This window comes from Plectropomus leopardus, chromosome 5 (assembly GCF_026936395.1).
Source record: "Plectropomus leopardus strain MGB_pleo_1.0 chromosome 5, ASM2693639v1, whole genome shotgun sequence".
NCBI lineage: Eukaryota > Metazoa > Chordata > Actinopteri > Perciformes > Serranidae > Plectropomus > Plectropomus leopardus.
In genome coordinates this window covers 12,789,381-12,807,553 of record NC_142180.1, presented here as the reverse complement: position 1 = coordinate 12,807,553, position 18,173 = coordinate 12,789,381, and the positions used below count along the sequence as shown (strand labels likewise).

The window sequence follows — 18,173 nt, the reverse complement described above, 5'->3', positions numbered from 1 at the left end:
TCACATAATGAAGTAGAGACTTGACACAGGACAACATCAACATCCATGTTATCCAGCATTCATCATTGCAGAGCTGACCAAAATATCAAATAATGTGAGAAATAAATCATTTATAATGGTTTTCATAGTTTACTTCTAGATTCTAGAGTTCATCTAGAATAGGCAGATCATTTTGTTATACATTGCCTTTGAAAGTTTTATGCGATTTTGTATTGCATGCATTTATATTGAAAGAGCAGCATTGTTCTTGTTTATCCAGTTATAACCAAAAGTTTAACTTTGAAGACGTGTTTTCAGAGATTTATCAAGACTTTGAAGTTGTTAACAGATGAATGACTGAGGGTAATAGAATATATATTCTTCTGTACCCAGTTCCCCTCACATTTTCTGTAATATTTTGACATCTTGCAACCTTTAATAGCTTATCTTGATACCAAGATTCACCCATCTGCTCTTAGATCACAGCTTTAGTTTATGGATTAAGTCCCAAAGATCTCCTTGTCTCAGTGAAGCCTTTGCAACTAAACCTAATCAGGGTTTTATCCCTGACACAGGTATGATCTTAAGATATCACAAGGTCTTACTTGATCTTCTTTCCCTGTTGATCCCTCGAAGGGCTGCATGCCACAAGCCATTTCCCGCTGTGGATGACACCAAAATAAAATCTTTATTGGGCGTCTCAGGGTCTTTACATGCCCCCCCTCACACATGAATCCATCTGTGGAACAGAGGAATGACTCTCATGGACCCCCTCTTTGTGAGGAATTTGCGCGGCTGCAGATTAGATTTTCAGGAATCTGCAATGTCAATGACACTTTAGGCAGCTGTGTTAAACGGGAAGGAGCGGGGTGTATGTGTCTGTGTGTATGTGCGTGTGTGATCGGCTTGCTTTGAAAAGCCACCGCTCGCTTATTGCATTTCCCTTGAGCCTGTGACTCATTAATCAAATATTCATACATCCCCTGTAAATACATGGAGAACACAGTCAACCCTCAGAGCGCTGTTTGCCCCCCAGCACAAATGCTCTTTCATGTTTCTCGCAAAAATCCCCAAGTGCATCCCCCCCACGCCTCCCTCCTGCCCATTCAACCCTTCCATCTTCCAAATTTGGAGAATGCCGCTGGTCCTTTGCTCCTGAATTCTTGATGTTCCCGCTCTGTCCACACAGCCGTATGGACATCCATTAAAAAAAAAAAAAAAAAAAGAAGACGACACGATCAGACGTAGGGATCTAAATGATGCCTTTATGTGTTTTGCCATGGCTTTTCCATGGTGGAGAACAGACGAGGGATTCTTCTTCCTGTCTGTCCATCCATCCTCACCCTTGCCCTGGCTCCCTCACAGAAGGGACAGTTCCCTCCTTTAAAAAGCGAGGCTCATCATAATACAAGAATTTGTATTGAACGGGAAAACAGTCCGGCATAGCTCAAACTAAGGGGGCAACACACAGATTATCCATGGTAACAGAGCTTTGCACACACGGATATTTTCTTTTCCTCCGCAGAGGAACACAATCGCCGCCAGTGTCACTGGGTCACATTTTTTCCGGTCCCTGGTTAATGGGCTGTAGAGATGGTTAGCACGTACGATTAGTTTTAATCTACTACATTTGACCGCGAGAAAAAGGGATTGAATACATTTCAACACATCACTGAGGTTTGTATCTAGCACTGAAAATGAAGCAAACAATTTTTTTTAAGACTACTGGAGTCAAATTCTTCCAAGTGAACCCAAAAACCACAAACTGATTGAGAAATTCTAATATTTTTACTTTATTCCACCTTTTTTCCCCTTGTCATTGTTAAAAAGTCATTTTACATTTTATCACGTTTTGTTAATTTATGCAGACATGCAGGTGTTGTAATGTAGAAAGCACATGAAAAAAAATCAACAGTTTGAATACTAGAGTGTTTATGAAGTGTTAATTTAAAGTGCATGATCAAGTTTTGTAACCTCGCGTGTTCTAGCGTACTTTTCAAGTCCAGTTTGTTAAGGTGTAGCACATGTAAAGGTGTTTTGTAAAAACAGCAAAAGATCACTCACTGCTGGAGACTAGAAAGAAAAAATACAAGGGAGCATAACATGAAATGTTTGAAAATGTTGTGAGATAATTGGCCAAAATTGTTAATTGCACACAATATATACAAATAATAATGTTAATTTTAAGGGCTGATGTAGTCTCAGATTTTTTTATGTGGTTTACAACAAATATATTCAACTATACTAAATGTAGTAATTCTCTGAATCTGACATAGGAGTGTTTTTTATATCTTGGCTTCAGTTTGCGATAGACAAATACAGTGAATACTTCTACATCTTAACAATTCTATCCTAAAGGGTTATTCATAACACATAGTGCTTCGTGAGATATAGCGTCTGGTGTTATCCCTTTGGCAAACTCTCCTATCCCCGCTGGTCACATTGCACTGTGATGCATAACTCAGTCAGAATTAATACCACTCAAAAGCACACAAGGCAAGCAAACAATCGTATAATCATACAACACCATTATATCTATCATTGCTCCAAGAGAGAAATTTGCCTTACGTGAATGCAAAGAAATGTTGGCAGAATTGTGAAGAAAGTGTCCTGCATGCTTCTGTTGTCAAGTTGTTTCAGACGGGTGAAGAATTCATCTTGTTTGATGACATGTTTTTGGCAGAAAAATTTGGAAAAGTTATTTGGCTCAATCTACAGAGAGCCCTTGGCCCATATCAATTAAGGCTTTGTAATACTATTCTAAGCATAAATCTAACACTGACAAACTGTCTAAATGCTGTAGGTGAAAAGATTTTAAAGGCTCCGTACACTGATGCTAGTCATGGTTACTATGACACTCTATGACACTGTTGGCCTTGAAAGCACATTGACGTGAGTGTTGAACTGGACCTTGCGATCACTGTAAGCAAATTCCTTTGAGACTCCTTCAACATAATCTGAGGTGCAAAAAACAACTACACCAAATCTTCAAAAATATGACATATTGATGTAGTCTCTATCGACAGCTTGTCCCAAGTCCATGAAATCACAAATAATGGTGCTAAATGAACAGGGTTACCCTTAATGCTCCTCTTCTTTAGATGACAATATAAAACAATTTAGGTCATTAAATTAAGCAGAGCACCAAAGAAATGTCCTGACAAAATGTTAAGTAAGTCCACATTGCCAGGCAACAAATACAAGTCCAACCAGTTATTGAATGAATATTGGCAAATATTGCTCAGCAACAAAGTTTGCCAGGACGCATAGACTACATTACTGTCATTTAAAAAAAACAACATTCCATCACCTTCAGGCTCATAAGCGAGGCTTTGGATATCAAATTGTTTGATTCATTAACAGAAGAAGTTTCCATGGCTGTCAGTAGTCTTTTAAATGGCGCCGTCAAAGCAGCACAAAGTCCCCGGCAGTGGTGACAGTCCTCCGCGGGTCACGGATGAAGGGCCATTCTCTCTTCTCCGGGGTCAGGCCTGCAGGCAGGTTGTAATCTCTGCCATGACCTTGCACGAAAGTGAACGCGGGGTATTTCTCCCTCGCTGATGGCTGCAGCACCTGGAACGACAACACGCCGGTGTGTTTCTCAGGAGTGATAGTGTTACACCATACTGTGCACTTCGTAATAGTTTGAATGTCATCACTTTAACCTAACGAGAGGGTGTCTTATCACACCTTAATTGAGCTCTCTTAGAAATAACAGTTTATTAATTTTAATATGATTTCTTATAAGCAAGGGTATGATTCGTTTAGGGAGGGAAGACTGGTTTGCAACATCTACCCAACATGTTGACTGGCTGGTGAAGCAAAGTAGGAACAGATTCATGGCTAAATGGTGCCACCTACTGGTCATTTTGTGTCACACAGACCACACTTTTGCAGGGCACAAAATGGAATTAATACAGCATTGTGATGATAATAATAATAATAATAATAATAATTGTAAAATGTTGGCAGAGACCTTGTTAAGGCAGTACTGTTCCCTACCTTAGACAGCTCTTGGTTGATTCTCTCATAGTCTTGTGCACTTCTCGAGTAGAAACCTATGGTGCAGCTTGGGTCCATCTTGCTGAAAGGCATCTTCTTTGGTGAGGGGCAATGATACGACTAGATGAAAAAAGAGACAAAATACATCCGAAAATATTCATCAAGCTGAAGGGCCAGATGATGTGTAACAACTGCGGGGCATACATACACTCCGTGGCAGCGTCAACAGCGAATAAGATGTATTCTGCATCATTTGATGAATGAAATCCTATTTATCTGCTGTCACGGCATCCATAAATTTACAACTCTGGTGTGTTGTCACATTGTATACCACTGCATGCAAAAGCATAAAACAAAGTTGCTACACAGTGCTATGTGCTGATTTTTATGTATGGGTGCTGAAATATTCAGGCTCGTGGTACCTGATCCGGTATTTGCCGTATTTCTCTTAAGTGGCAGCTTCACACTTCTGAGCAGCAAATAAATCAGCAGATAGGGACTCGGTAATTGGGCTGAGGGCTGCTTTAAGATTCATACCCTTAAGTACTAACAGAAACTATTAAATTCACATTACTGGGGCCCCAGTCTGCTCGTCTGTGTAATTTCACATTACCTGGAGAGGGAAATCGCTGGTGCTGACATCCACAAAAGACTGACAGTAATGAGGGTCCATGTAAATCAAGCTGTCATCTGCAAGGACAAAACAAAAGACAAGTTATTCAAAAACATCGGATTATTACAAAAACGCGCTTCTCTCCAATTTCTATGCAGAGTAGCTCAAAGTCACCCGCTTGGCCTACTGTTAGGCTTGTGTGCGTCAAATATGCCTCCCAGAAGGTTGTTGCTTTTTAATATCCACCAGGGTGGATTAAATTCTGCATAATCAGATGCGTTTGTACAAGCGCATTCTTTACACCCACACAAAAAAAGAGGTTGTCATTTAATTTTTGTGTGGGGGAATTACTTTTACAAACACGCAATTATATTCGACCATTTGCATATGATAAATGCTGTGCTGAGCCGCGCCTTGGCAGGGAGAATGTATTGCTTGTCATTTAGACATCATCCACCACTGTATTTCAAATTGGTAAAATGTAAATGCGTAAATATTGACTGCCAAGATGTACAACTGAAGGTTCCTCCTGGCTCCTGAAGGTGATGAAGAGTGGCTCACTTTGGGGCCCGGATGAAATTTAATGCATGCCTCCTATGGAAATCAATTACTGCTCACAACTTGGGAGGTTTACTTGTGATAAATGGGCGAGGCTTTGATGGGTCAGAGAGAATAAAGTAAGCCCTGCTTCACTTGCTTCCATCTCCACTCCTCTCCGTTTTCCTCACGCAAACAGGAATACATTAACTTACTTTGTCTCTTCACATAAGAAGGGTATATTATGCAAAATAATCTGTTATTCACACCAGCCTCTCTCTGTGTGTCTTTCTCTGTTTTGCATTACGCTAACACTAACCTTGAAATCCTACAAAGTAGCAGGCCTGTTTGGGCTTCCCTCCGATGATGCCGATGCAGTAGTCCAGACTCAGGATGCTCTAAATGCAGAGAGGGACAGAGAAATACACAATACATCTGACTGGGAGCCTAAATACTTTCATTCTGTTTCCAAATAATATATTTTTATGACATAAGTGAAACTCAGCAATCCCTACAGTGACTACTTGCAATGTACACTATAATAATTACCCTTAATTTACCCCTTTGAGTGAATGTGTAAAACCTTGTGATTGATATGGCTGGGTATTAGTACTCAATACCTTTAAGGTATCGACCGCAATGATCTAGTTCAATGTAGTAGCAAAACTTCTTCATTCAAACAATACCTGCATTTGATCCTTTTTGTACTCAGATTTCGAAAAAAAAAAGACTGCTACAACCCTTACAGTATGCGGTTTGGTGAAGGGGAACAGCAAAATATTTCAAAGTATGGCCGTACTACACGTCTGTGGCATCAGGTGGCTTTTTGAGCAACATAGTGCTTCTATTCACATGACTGTTATGGAATGAAGTATAAAAAAATGGTATCAAAATAAATACTCTATTGGAATCTGTCTCACTTTAAGGGTACTGGTATCGTAATTAGGGGTTTACAGATTATCGTTTTGGCCAATTATCGGGGCCAATATTTGGCATTTTGCCGATTATCTGTATTAACATTTTATTTAAATGATCACTCATGAAATTCATCAATTAATAGGTGTGAAGAAAGTGTCACAAGGGGAAGAACTTTTACTTTGCAAAACCTCAGGGAGCTATTTTTATTCATTATTAATTTAAATTTTCGCTGGACTTTAGAAAAAAGTTGCTGGGGAACTTGCTGTATGTGATGTTGAAAGTCTCTTTGATTCAACATTTGCTAATGGCTTTTAAAGTTTTGTGTTGGAGTTTGTTGTATAAAATAAAATATCGGTCATCGGTCTCATTGACTACTAATAATAGGTATTGGTATTGACCCTGAAAAACCAATATCGGTTGCCCCCTATTCATATTTACCCAGCCCTAGGCATCAAACACCAAAAGATCTATCTGACCCAAAGAGAGTTCTGCAGACTCTCCCTAACATATCTACATGTGTCTCTCACCTTTGCAAAGTTAAAGTAGTCAGGGTTTGTCTTTTCCCCTCCCAGCCTCACGGGGATGAGAATGATGACGGCTCGGCTGTCTGACAGGGTGGAGGCGGACACTGGTTGGCCGCTCTGTGGAGAAGGCGGGGCGTCTGATCTCTCAGCAGGGGTCTGCCCTCCTCTCGGTGCCCTGTGGCTATCTATGACATCAGCACTGTACACTATGGAGGATCAATAACACAAAGGTCATTTGTCGGTTTCCATGTCTGTCGATTTATCAGCCATTCAATCAGCCAGTCTGTTCAACAATAATAATAATAGGTTCATCAATAATAATAATAGTAATGATTGATTTAAAAATAAATGTTGACAATTAATTTTATTTGATTGACATCTGATTAATTCCATTATGTAAAGACAGTCTTGATGTCAGAAGCGCACAATTCCTTCCCATATTCTCTCTGTGTCTCACTAACTCAAGCTCATAAGACACCGAGACACTTGCTCTCACACCACCTATCTTCCACTCTGGCTATCCAGAAGACAAACATGAATCAAAACCCGAGTTATTGGGGTTAACAAGAGGTTGGAGTGGGCCGTTATAGATTTGGAGTGGATGTATTTGTTGGGGAATAGACACAGTGAGTCTCCTGTCACCCCTCTAAGCGGCTCCATAGTCTCCCAGCAGCAAAGAGCGATGGTGGAAGAAGAAGGGTCAGTTTGGGCGTTGTGCCCAGTATCCTGTTTTTATCAACAGCAGGCTCATCTTTCATACCTGTGCAGTCCTGGGAGACATAAGCAGTTATACCCGCCAAGCCAGGGTCCATCGCCTCCTCGACAGCTTTCCTAAGAGAGAGACAGAGCAGAGGGAGAGACAGGAGACAGAGAGAGTGAGGGGTTTTAAATGTTTACATGCAGTGTTTCTGCTAAGCAAACATCAGGGCTACAGAATGCATATAACCTTAAACTTTAAAACTATGATATGTGGTTCCCACACATATTCATGTGCGAAATTTCAAAACTTTTCCATGACTTGTCAAGGACCCATTGCAACACTTTTTTTTCCTTGTCCCACTTGCCCTGTGTTTTCTGACATTTCAGGTTCAAACATAATTTCATGGTTTGCATCCATAAAGAGAGAGATATAACGCAGGTAAACAACAGAAAACAAATTTAAGAAAATGTTACGTTACACAGTTATCTAGGCAACATTCATGTTACAATTTAATTACACATGCCAAAATTTCATCATGTCTCTTAAATTTCATAACTTCCACTGACTTTTACTAATTCCATGACTTTTCCAGGCCTGAAAAAATGTTTTTTTTTTGTGACAGTGGGAACCCTGGTAGTATTACTGAGTTTATAATGGGTTAACTAGTGTCAGATCAGTGTGTTTGTTCAAAGATATTTTTACCACAGTTTATTTGAACAAGTGAGATGCTGGAAATTTGGTCTGCTATACAGCATATGCTAGTCCATGTGCTTTTTTTTCCATTTATCTGCAAGCTTATTTATACACTTGAGCGTTCCAATATATTGCACAAACACATTCAGTGCCATGTATATACGCACGGATTAAAGCTTAATTTACATACATAAAATAAGTGTGATGATTACACTTCTAGTTCAACAGGGAATTACAAAAACCCTGCTGGTTCTAAGTATTATCAGAAAGTATAAATGTTTTTTTACACTTATAGGCTTAGTGTATAGGATTTAGGGCCATCTATTGGCAGAAATTGTATATAATATCCATAATAAGTTTTCATTAGATTATCATCACCTAAAATAAGAATCATTGTGTTTTCATTATATTAGAATTAGTTGTTTATAATACATCCATGATATAGAGCAGGTCTTCTTCTACAGAGTCTGCCATATTGTTTCTATGTATAGTAGCCCAGAACAGACAAACCAAACACTGGGTCTAGAAAGGGCCATTTGGGTTTACGCATTAGCAAACGTAGTTCTCCATCACGTTTAGCTAACAGGAGAAGTTTTAGATCTGAAACCTCACCACTAAATGCCATTAAATCCTACACATTGGACCTTTATAATCAAAATAAAGGTCAAAAATATGTAAACATTTTGTTTTTATTTATTTAATCCAATATTTTGCTACATTTTTCCTCTTTATAGACTAAAATTCTGGCTAAATTAATGTTACTTTTTTTAATATCAGTATTTTTAATGAGATTTCATATATAGAACTAAGCTCAAATCAATATGAATGCCTAAAAAACCTATTCTGTGTATTAATCAGTTAACACAAATACTTGTTATTAATGTGCCCTATACAGAAGTAAGTCATAATTCGGTTCAAGCTGGAAGTGGGGTGGGACGTGACCTGTGACACACAATGTTTAAAATAATATATACTCTTAAATCTAACTTTTTAGACATACCTGAGAATGTGTGCTACCACAGCAGGCCCATACCAGTCCCCTGCCTGTTTCCCCATCGTCAGGCCCATGCGGACCAGCCTGTGGAGGCCCAACTGAGACGAGGGGCTGTCCCCAAACCAAGACACCAGAGTTCGGTGGTACATCTCTTTTAAATGTGCATCTGCCTCCTCTGCAGATCCCTGGGACTGGGCCGGTTGCATGGGTGGTGTCCCATGATCAGAGGGTCTGGGGGAACCTTGCAGAGAGGCCTCCAGAGAGGCCACAAGACGCTTTGCTGCAGTGGTAGTCCACGTCTCTGTGTCTAAAGGCTGGAGCGCCAGCGCCTGCGACCAGGTCCAGTCTGTGGCAGAATGAATCATATATTAAACACATAGAGCTACAATAAACTTTAGATCATAGAAAAAGTAACACTAAAAGTCATTATAAGGCCTAAGAACCTTTTGAACCACTAAGGGACTGTTCTTTATTTATCAGAGGAGGGTGGTGGCTGTGGCATGCACGCATGCACACACGATTTTAAAAAACTTACCCTTTGATGTTTAAAAGTTAAAAGTTGCAAACATAATCCTGTAGTTGAAAAATAAGCTTTTTTTCCACTATTGTCTTTGTTGCAGGAGTGCAGAATTGTCTTTTACGGGATCTGGCTAGGACAAATGGATTATTTTAAGATTTTAAATGAGACGTAAAATAAGTGATTGAGATGAAAAACGCTATTTTAAGCTTGGACTTGGTTTTTGTTTTTTGACAGAAGCATTGGTCACACACAGTGTGTTGAAGGACTTGGAATTTTGAAAATCCAACAATAATTTCTGTTTTTACAGTTTCCAAATTTAAGAAGAAAAAAAAGGTGCAAATGTGTCAATTTTAAAAATAAACATGCCTTTTAAACCCCGCAGCAGGTTTTAAGGATCGGATGGTATTTAAAAAAAATTTAAAATAGCATTATTTAAAGTTGTATGTCCCCTAAGCTACAGTTGGAAACATAGGTTGCTCCCCAGTACTTAGAAAATTAAACTGACATGCCTCCCACATTTTGCACCGTCCACTCCCCTCTTGAAAAATCACAAGCAGCCCCTAATGGTACATGGGAATATCAATGTCCTTTATTTCTGTGAATACAAATTTCAGTGTGATAATTTAAAAGGTTTACCTTCAAAATTTTGGAATATTTATGTTAGGTGATGGAGGTGTAGAGCCAGAAATCACCAAGACCACAGAGTCTTTTATAAGTTTGAGTTGAATACACACTGTAATACGAATCTCCATTTAACAACTGATCAAATTTGTAAAAGTGACTGCCAATTTAAAAAAAAAACACCAAAACTTAAATTCTTCAAGAGATGAGATTAAAAAAAATACTGAAGGAAATTAAAAGGACAGGATCAGAACAACTGGCACATGACAAAACCCAAACAGATGTTTTTCAAGGTTTTCAAAACCTTGAAATCAATTAAAGGCATCTATTTGACCAGATATCTATAAGGCTTTCTGAACCTCATCATTTGACACATCAACGCTCTATTTAGAGCATCACCACTGAGAACAAAACTCTTTCACAACTTGTGAAATTTAAGATTTTTTGCCTTAAACAGACAGAAGCACATGTGCTTCAGTGACAGAATAGGTGTCACTCCGTCCAATTACAAGTTTGAGTGTCCCAGTATTTCACTTTAACGGTGCCTTAGCCTTACAAACAGGGTGGGAGCTGAGGGCGTAGAGAAAGGGAGTGGCCGCTGCTATAAAATGGGCAAGAGTAGAGTCTAAGGCATTAACCAAATGACCTTGATCCAAAGTGAATCAAAGTGAAATTGATCAATAAATATCCTTAAGTGGCCATTAGTTATTTTATAGAGAAATATTTCATTAGTGACATATTTTAGATTTGACAGAAGAACAAGTTTTAAATATTGTTTTCTAAATGGCTGCATTAAACTGGCAGTCATCTCATTATGTGGACCAGTAAAGTCTAGGACACTTCAGAGACAATAGATCTGACAAAGATATGAGGAATTCACTCATTTTAAATGCCTTGCATCAATTCAATTAAACTTTCACTTTTGAGGTTGAGTATTAGGAAACTCTCAAAACTGTCTACATGTCTGGCCTCCTGCTTAGAAAAAAAGATACTGAACTGAAATGAAATAAAGAAACTTACACATAATATAACACCATTGTGTTCCAAAATTACCAACACTGACCTGTAGGTTAATTTACGGGTACACGTTCTTTATATCTAGGACATATCACATGTTTATGTTGCTCACATCTTTGCCTACTGTCACTTACAAGCTGGATAAATTGTCCCATTTAAATCCCTATCATTAAATTAAGAATTTTGTTGATAACATCAATGCCTATCTCCATATTTATGTACAGTTTCAAAGATGAACACCTGGGAGCTGCAGGTCGAGTCAAAGCAGTCTCTGGATATCTACCATAGTGGCAGCACCCCTCTTTGTCACACACACTTTAACAGTTGCTGTTAAATAAGAAAGTATATTTTCACTTTTCACAACCAAAATTTCCACACTAGTCTGAGGACTCAGATCAGAGACTTTCCAGGCACAAGCCCCCGCTCTCTAACCTTTAAAGCAGGGGTTCCAAACAAGGCAATGTTTGTGTGTGTGACCCCCTCGGCAGTTGTTAAATATGCTGTCAAGTCATGAGCAGTTTAACCAAAGTCATTCCTCTTCTAAAATAAATATTTAAACAATCTGGCGCTTCATGAGAAAATTAGAGATATTAATATACATTTGAAAAAATGATCAGAATTTTGTGAAGAAGAAATAGATTTTGTATTCCAGAGGTGAGGGGTTTGAGTAACTTCACTCAAGTCAGAAACATGAAACATGGTTGGTTGGTTTATAGTGCCACGTGTGCAAACCTGGCAACCTGCTTGGACATGGTGTACCAGCAGAAGTGCACACATGAGGCAGCTATCATGGAGGGGGCTTAACCAAAAGTAAAAAAAAATTAAAGTCAAGCATAATTTTGCTGATAACAGCAGTAAGAGGCCTGCAGCTCAAATCAGTAACACGACCCACCACAACAGCCAACTTCATTTGTCACTACAAAACCCACAAAGAAAGTCATGTGAAAGTGTCTTTTTAGCTAACATTTGACCAGATAATTGAGAATTTCATGACTTTTTTGTGACTTGCTTGACTTATAGCAGAGGCTAAACTTGATTTGCTTGATTCTGACTTCAGTAACTTGGGACATGCTTGAGACTTGTAGGTTAAGCCTTGAGACTTGTTTGAAACATCTGTTGTAGTCTCTCCTCTGTTGTACTCTCTCCTATCTTATTGATCATCATCATCATCATCAACTCTCAAATGTGTCTTTGTGGTTTGGAACCATCTCGTCAGACGACCACATGCTTCAGCTGTGATTTTAGACTGAGAAGAGTCAAACTTTTCTGACTGCATTTTTTCGTCAACACTTTGTTGGATCACTACAAGGGTTTCTTTTACTGTAACTCAGGTGTGGTTTCCATCATTCCACTCACCTCTGCCCAGGAAGTGCAGAATAAGTGCCTGAGCCAGCATCATCTGCCCGGCTCTCAGCATGCAGCCCCAGCCGCAGTCGGAGGTCAGGGTAGAGCCGGGCAGAGGAGGGAACTCCTCCCTGTAGGTGAGCCACAACCGGGATGCAAAATCCTTGCGGAAAGCCTCCACGTTCCCCATGACAAAGTCCTCATCGGAAGCTTCGTAGCACGCTTCTGTAACACTGTCGTCATCTGAGACACAAACATGTAAATCCATGATTTACAGTTTTTCATATTGTGTCCTGTTAAGATGAAACGTCTGCTTTCTTAAGCTAATTATGTATTATTCATTCTAAGATTCCTATTGCTATTTCTGTTTTTGGGTCTGGTGTATATGCTTGTGGCTCATCTCAAGCCAGATAAATTCATAGCGGGCAATTTTATTTTCTGAGAAAGGGCTGTAAGAAGCTCTTAAAAACATAATGACACAAGTAAAATATCTTTGCACTCTTTTACTATCTAAATATTTGTGAAAGGTAGTTACTCCTGACGACTGAGAAAATGAATTCTTAGTTTATGGTCTGCATGACTACAAGTTATTACTGGTGATAGCTACACTGCTTTATTGTCATTATTTGTGGTCCTTAAAATGAAATATAAGCAACAGAGTAGTGTCCTTCGTAGGGGTCAACTGATATTGGTTTTTCAGGGCTGATACTGACACCGATTGTTAGTACTGAATTGAGATGGATTTACAATAACAGTGAAAATATTTGTCAAAATGTTTAATTGAAACTGAACTGTCAACATCAAATACAGCACTTCCATGCATTTTGTTAAAATAATGGCAAATGAAAATGTGAATAAAACATTTAAAAAAAAGGTCCCTAAGATTTTACAAAGTAAAAGTTCCTCCCATGTTGACACTTTCTTTGCACGTTTTAATTAATTTGATCAGTGATCATTAAAATAAAATACAGATACAGATAATCAGCAAAATGCCAAATATTGGCCCAATTAACACATGTCCCCATTGTCAACCCCTAGTCCTTTGTGTGTTTATGTCCTCATCAGACTCCATATGGCTGTCACAGTATACCTGGATATGTTGGTCTGTCAAACCTTTGCACCTGAATGCATGTTTCAGTGTGTATTTTAATTGTAGTCGTATGTTCAGTTGAGTTCAGTTTATTGTCATTCAAAACATGTTAAAACATGAAGGAATGAAATTTGTTTCCCAGGTGCAGCAGCGTACAGAATAAATAATATTAGCTAAAAAAGACCTTATGAATAAATAGTAACAAATAACCTAAAAGCCTATATTAAATGAAACACTATTAAAAACCAAGCAGCATATTAAAGAATAATACATAGCAGCAGTGAAGAAAAGTGCAGTGCAGTATGTGTTTATGCGTGTGCGCCATACCTTCAGCCTTAAAATGGTAACATTTTCCGAGGAGAAGCACTGGGGAGTTTCTGCTGAATGAGGTCTTTGATTTCAGAGCCCAACCTAAGATACACAATAAAAAGAAGTATGCCATAGTTTAGTTGAAAGTTAAAAGCACACCCATCATTCAATTCAATGTCAGCCCCCAGATTCCTGCCTACTACAGTATTCTGTTTTTCTTTACTTCCTGTCACATAAAAGGTGTGAAAAAACATGTTTTTAGGTGAAATGAAACTTAAGTCTTAGTGAGCTGACAGAATACATACAAAGCGGAGTGGACAGAATGACAAAGAACTATTTTAAGGGCTGACTCAACAGCAGTAGGTTCTTGTCTCATTGGATTCTGGTGCTTTGTGAAGTCTCGTGTCCACAGTACATGTTGTTGGTCTCTTCTATATTGTCTTTTACTTGTATGTAGACACTGTATGTTGTTGCTTTTTATGTACATTCATTCACCTTCACCTAGGTCTGCTACTATATACACAATAGCTCTAGCTTTATTTATATGTATCTCAGCTGTTGTCTCAGTTTTTAGCTCTATGTCTATTTCTATCTTTGTAGAAATAGTTCTTGGAACTGTATGTACATTGAGAACAACCAAAAACCCAGATCCCTGTACGTGTACACATACTTGGCCAAAAAAGCAGATTCTGTTACCTACATTTCAATTAAGATAACCTTATTAAAATTAAGAAAATAAGATTGTGGGCTATATAGACAGATCGAAATAGCAGTGATGCATGAAAGCATTAAAAACAAAGTGGACACAGAGGACTAAACTTGGGTGGCAGGGCTGAGTGTTTCTGTGTGTACTGGCCTCAAGCAAATTACTTACTGTACTTCACATTGTGCCACACAGACAAGAACTTTGTCTTCAATGTTTCCACCTCGTCGCTCCCTTTATTGTCCATTTGGACCAGCAAGGAATGTAACCCATTCCCACACAGCTCACAAACCCTGGTGCACGGCGCGCGCACACACACACACACGCGCACACAAAGGGAAGAGAAAGAGAGTTGACTGTATCAGTATCACTTCTCCAAGTCCAAAATTACGTGGAAAAACAGCTTGCAGTGAGCACGTCTTTACCTTGAAGCTTCTTCAGTTCGGGTTTTCTCCACTTCCCACAGCTGTGTAGCTTCGTACGAACTTTACAGTGTTGTATGTTGTTGTAATAGCAATAGTTTAACGCAGTATTTCGCCCATGACTCGCTTTGTAAGTTAAGTTAACACAGCCCTGCGGTCGCTAGTGTTTACACTTTGGGGAAGTAAAAGAGTCGAATCACGTGATATCGCGGTGTTTCCGCCGGGACAAAGAGGAGGCTCGATGTAGGGATCAAGGTAGTCCAAGCGGGCGGTGTTTAAACCGTTTGCGAATGATTCATAATGTCAGAATTAATACTCCGCTTGTTTTGGATTCCCCCTGTAACAAAACACGCGTACTTTAGTGTATAATGGCATGCGAAAGCCAGAGTGCGTCTCTCACCCAAACCATTCATCACGCCACATTAAATTAATGTCTCTCTTTACAGTGATGTTAAAACATTTCTGTGTTGATGGTTTTCCAAATATGTATTTTTCTTAAATAGCTAGTGACTAACCCAACATGCATGGTCTCATCAACACCATAACAAACATTTAGGCTTTTATTAGAATTTCACTAAGGTGACTGGGAGTCACCAATTAACACGATTAGTCGTGCCTATTCAGTTATTGCCACAGTTTGTCTTTTTTAAAATTTTATTTAGTCTTGTGTATGTCAGATCTCCCAAGTAAATCATAAGGGTTAAATAACATTTTAACCAAAGTAGCCTATTTATTGCTGTATTGCAGTGAATGTAAGGCAGGGGTGTACCAACTTTTTTGAACAGGGGCCAGAATAGATAGACAGTAGGAAAAAAAGATAAATTAGAAGATAAACGTTAAAAGACAAACTAAAAAACAAATTAAAAGACGAAATCACATAAAAGCAAGTCTATAAAATTCCTTTTAAGAAGTGATTTAAAAGAAATCACTGATTCTGCGAGTATTATCTCCTTAGGTCTTTTCAAAGCCGAGGGGCAAAATTATGAGACAGAACGAAAAAGCATGTTTTTCCATTTGTTTTCCAGTACCAGTGATTTATGATAAATGACATTTCTAAGTGTGAATATTATGTAAAATCTTTCAAATAAAGCTGTGCAGTTATTGGGAGTGTAGCTTTAGTCGTTACAGTAAAGTGCGCAGGGACTTTTCATTGGGTGTGTTCTGTTGCACACCATTACGGTGATTACGGTAATGATCCCATTCTCCCGTTTTCCCGTTTTCCCTGTGGCCGTAGTGTGTGAGTGGAAAGCGGAGTCTGTCTGCTGCCTGCCTGCCTGCCTGGGAATTTTAAAGCACATCAGCGGCCACTGCCATGGCTGAACGCCGCGCCTTCGCCCAAAAAATCAGCAGGTAAAAGACTCGCGACCCCGAAAAGAGCTCGGCGAAGGCACAGCGAGCACTTAGTCGCTTTTATGTAGGTCGCCCTCAGACCACCGCTGTGGGAACCCAGCAAAGGAGGCCCAGCCATCAGCGCAGCCTGGCTGCTCCGAGCTAGCCGCTTGTTAGCCATGTCGGCAAAGATGCTCAGACCCACCCAGACAGACAGCGACACTGCTAGTCCATTTTTTAGCTATGAACGCTAACAAAGGAGCGAGGCGTAATATAGTTGTATTAAATGCATCTCCGCAAAACAGCAATTAGGTTTTCAGGAATTATCCGCACCGAAATGGACTTACTGTAAATTGAAAACCGTTAATTTTAGACAGCTAGCTATCTTGCCTACAGTGGCTAACGATGGGAAGCTAGGTGGTAGAGATGAGACTGAACTTTGTTATGTTTAAAGTAAGAACCTATTTACAAAGCAGAGCTGATAATTGTAATACGGCAAGACTGAAAACAAAACCCTCCATCAACAGCTATCAAATAGCGATGTATTAATCTCTTCTCCGCCCCTCAGACAGATCAAAGTAATCTCTTTAACAAAGGGCTTTGTGCTAGCTGTCAAATACCATCATCCCAGGCGATAGATAGATACTGCAGATCTGGTAGAGATGAACTCTTGTGTCTCTCAGCTATCAACATAACGTTAATCATTTTAAAATCACTGACATTGTGGATCATTTAATTCACAGACGAGCCATTCTAGTAAGATTGAGCTAAAAATAAGTTTTGTTTGCCTCTTGGTTCAGTTTTCCTCTGATCAAATGTCAGACGTCCTTACTGGATGAAATAAGATTTCACACCTTTCCTGAGACATTGTCATGATGATCTGAGTTGGGTTTTTTGTTTAACATGGGGAAATGTCTGCAGTCACTGTTGTTTTTATTTCCTATATGAAAAAAAAGATTTTTACAAAAAGGCCATGCACATGATCTTTATGTTTTCCTCTTTAATTGTAGAAATGCATTATGAGCTCAGTTTGTTTAACTATAGGACAAAATTTAAGTTGTGGATTCTATGATCATGATCATTTCTTTGTTGGTGTCTTGACTGCAGGAATATGCATTGGGTGAATTTAGTTCTCATTAATTAAAACCACATCCAGTTATTGAGAGTTTCATATTGATTTATGTTGACTGAACATGCCCCACATCATAGCAAGTTATTCATGCAGAATGAGGTAGCAATGTCTGATAGGATTGTCAGCTAATAAACTTACAGATGAACATAAACAATGATACAGCTTAAAGATCCCCAATTGTAAAAGTCAGTTTTATTTCATGTAAAGCAAGCATAGGAGCTATATACTGCGAACATATCAAATTGCCCAATCCAGAGAGAAATGCACGCAGTCTGCGTTCAGCTCCTGTGGCTATAAACAAGCCGCCGGGGTTTCTGTGAATTTGTGATGTCACAACTGTAGGCTACATATACATAAAATTTCTAAATGGGCCCCTTTGTATTTCCTGTTGGTGTTTTATAGCGTATATAAAAAATGAGTGTTTCAGATAGAGGGTGAACACAGGTATGGCAGAAAGTATGATGAAAATGTTGTTTTTTGAACATGTTCTAGTAGAAACCCAAAGCACAACTATGAACTTCAAAATGAGCATGTGAGACCTTTAAAATGTAATGTCATTATGTAGTGTCATAATAGCACAAACGATGGCCTAAAAACGTACCATAGAGATTAAGCAAAGACTTTCTGACACTGTTTCAACAGAAAATGAGCGTTATAACCTTCACAAAGGTGTTGGCTGTTGTATCAGATTGCATTGTATCATTTCAGCCTATGTGATATTTATCC

At 39.0% G+C, this 18,173-nt stretch overlaps 2 protein-coding genes across 18 annotated transcripts in view; one reads left to right on the top strand and one right to left on the bottom strand.

The window, feature by feature from the left end:
• Positions 1-1,748: 1,748 nt before the first annotated feature.
• On the bottom strand, positions 1,749-15,208 carry atg4c (autophagy related 4C, cysteine peptidase). Its single transcript, XM_042484162.2, has 11 exons — positions 14,990-15,208; positions 14,736-14,857; positions 13,880-13,963; positions 12,475-12,705; positions 8,967-9,306; positions 7,334-7,404; positions 6,577-6,779; positions 5,451-5,529; positions 4,595-4,671; positions 3,982-4,101; positions 1,749-3,552 (listed from the first exon to the last, which is right to left on the bottom strand). Exons 2-11 carry the CDS (start codon positions 14,809-14,811, stop codon positions 3,385-3,387), a joined length of 1,449 nt encoding a protein of 482 aa, XP_042340096.1. The 5' UTR covers positions 14,812-14,857; positions 14,990-15,208; the 3' UTR covers positions 1,749-3,384.
• A 972-nt stretch (positions 15,209-16,180) lies between these two features.
• The window catches only part of dock7 (dedicator of cytokinesis 7), a 57,136-nt gene continuing 55,143 nt past the window's right edge, over positions 16,181-18,173 (top strand). For all 17 annotated transcript variants that reach the window (XM_042514649.2, XM_042514641.2, XM_042514637.2 and 14 more), the window contains exon 1: positions 16,181-16,336. In XM_042514649.2, coding sequence (XP_042370583.1) covers positions 16,299-16,336 — 38 coding nt within the window. In that variant the 5' untranslated portion in view covers positions 16,181-16,298. The remainder of the gene's footprint in view (positions 16,337-18,173) is intronic.

Bases quoted from the DNA above. Each gene is read 5' to 3' on its own strand.
- atg4c (XM_042484162.2), bottom strand. From the start codon at position 14,811: ATGGACAATAAAGGGAGCGACGAGGTGGAAACATTGAAGACAAAGTTC. The intron at 13,964-14,735 runs GTAAGTAATTTG...TGTGTATCTTAG, and splicing joins GTGGCACAATGTGAAGTACA to GTTGGGCTCTGAAATCAAAG. The intron at 12,706-13,879 runs GTATGGCGCACA...TTTGTGTCTCAG, and splicing joins TTACCATTTTAAGGCTGAAG to ATGACGACAGTGTTACAGAA.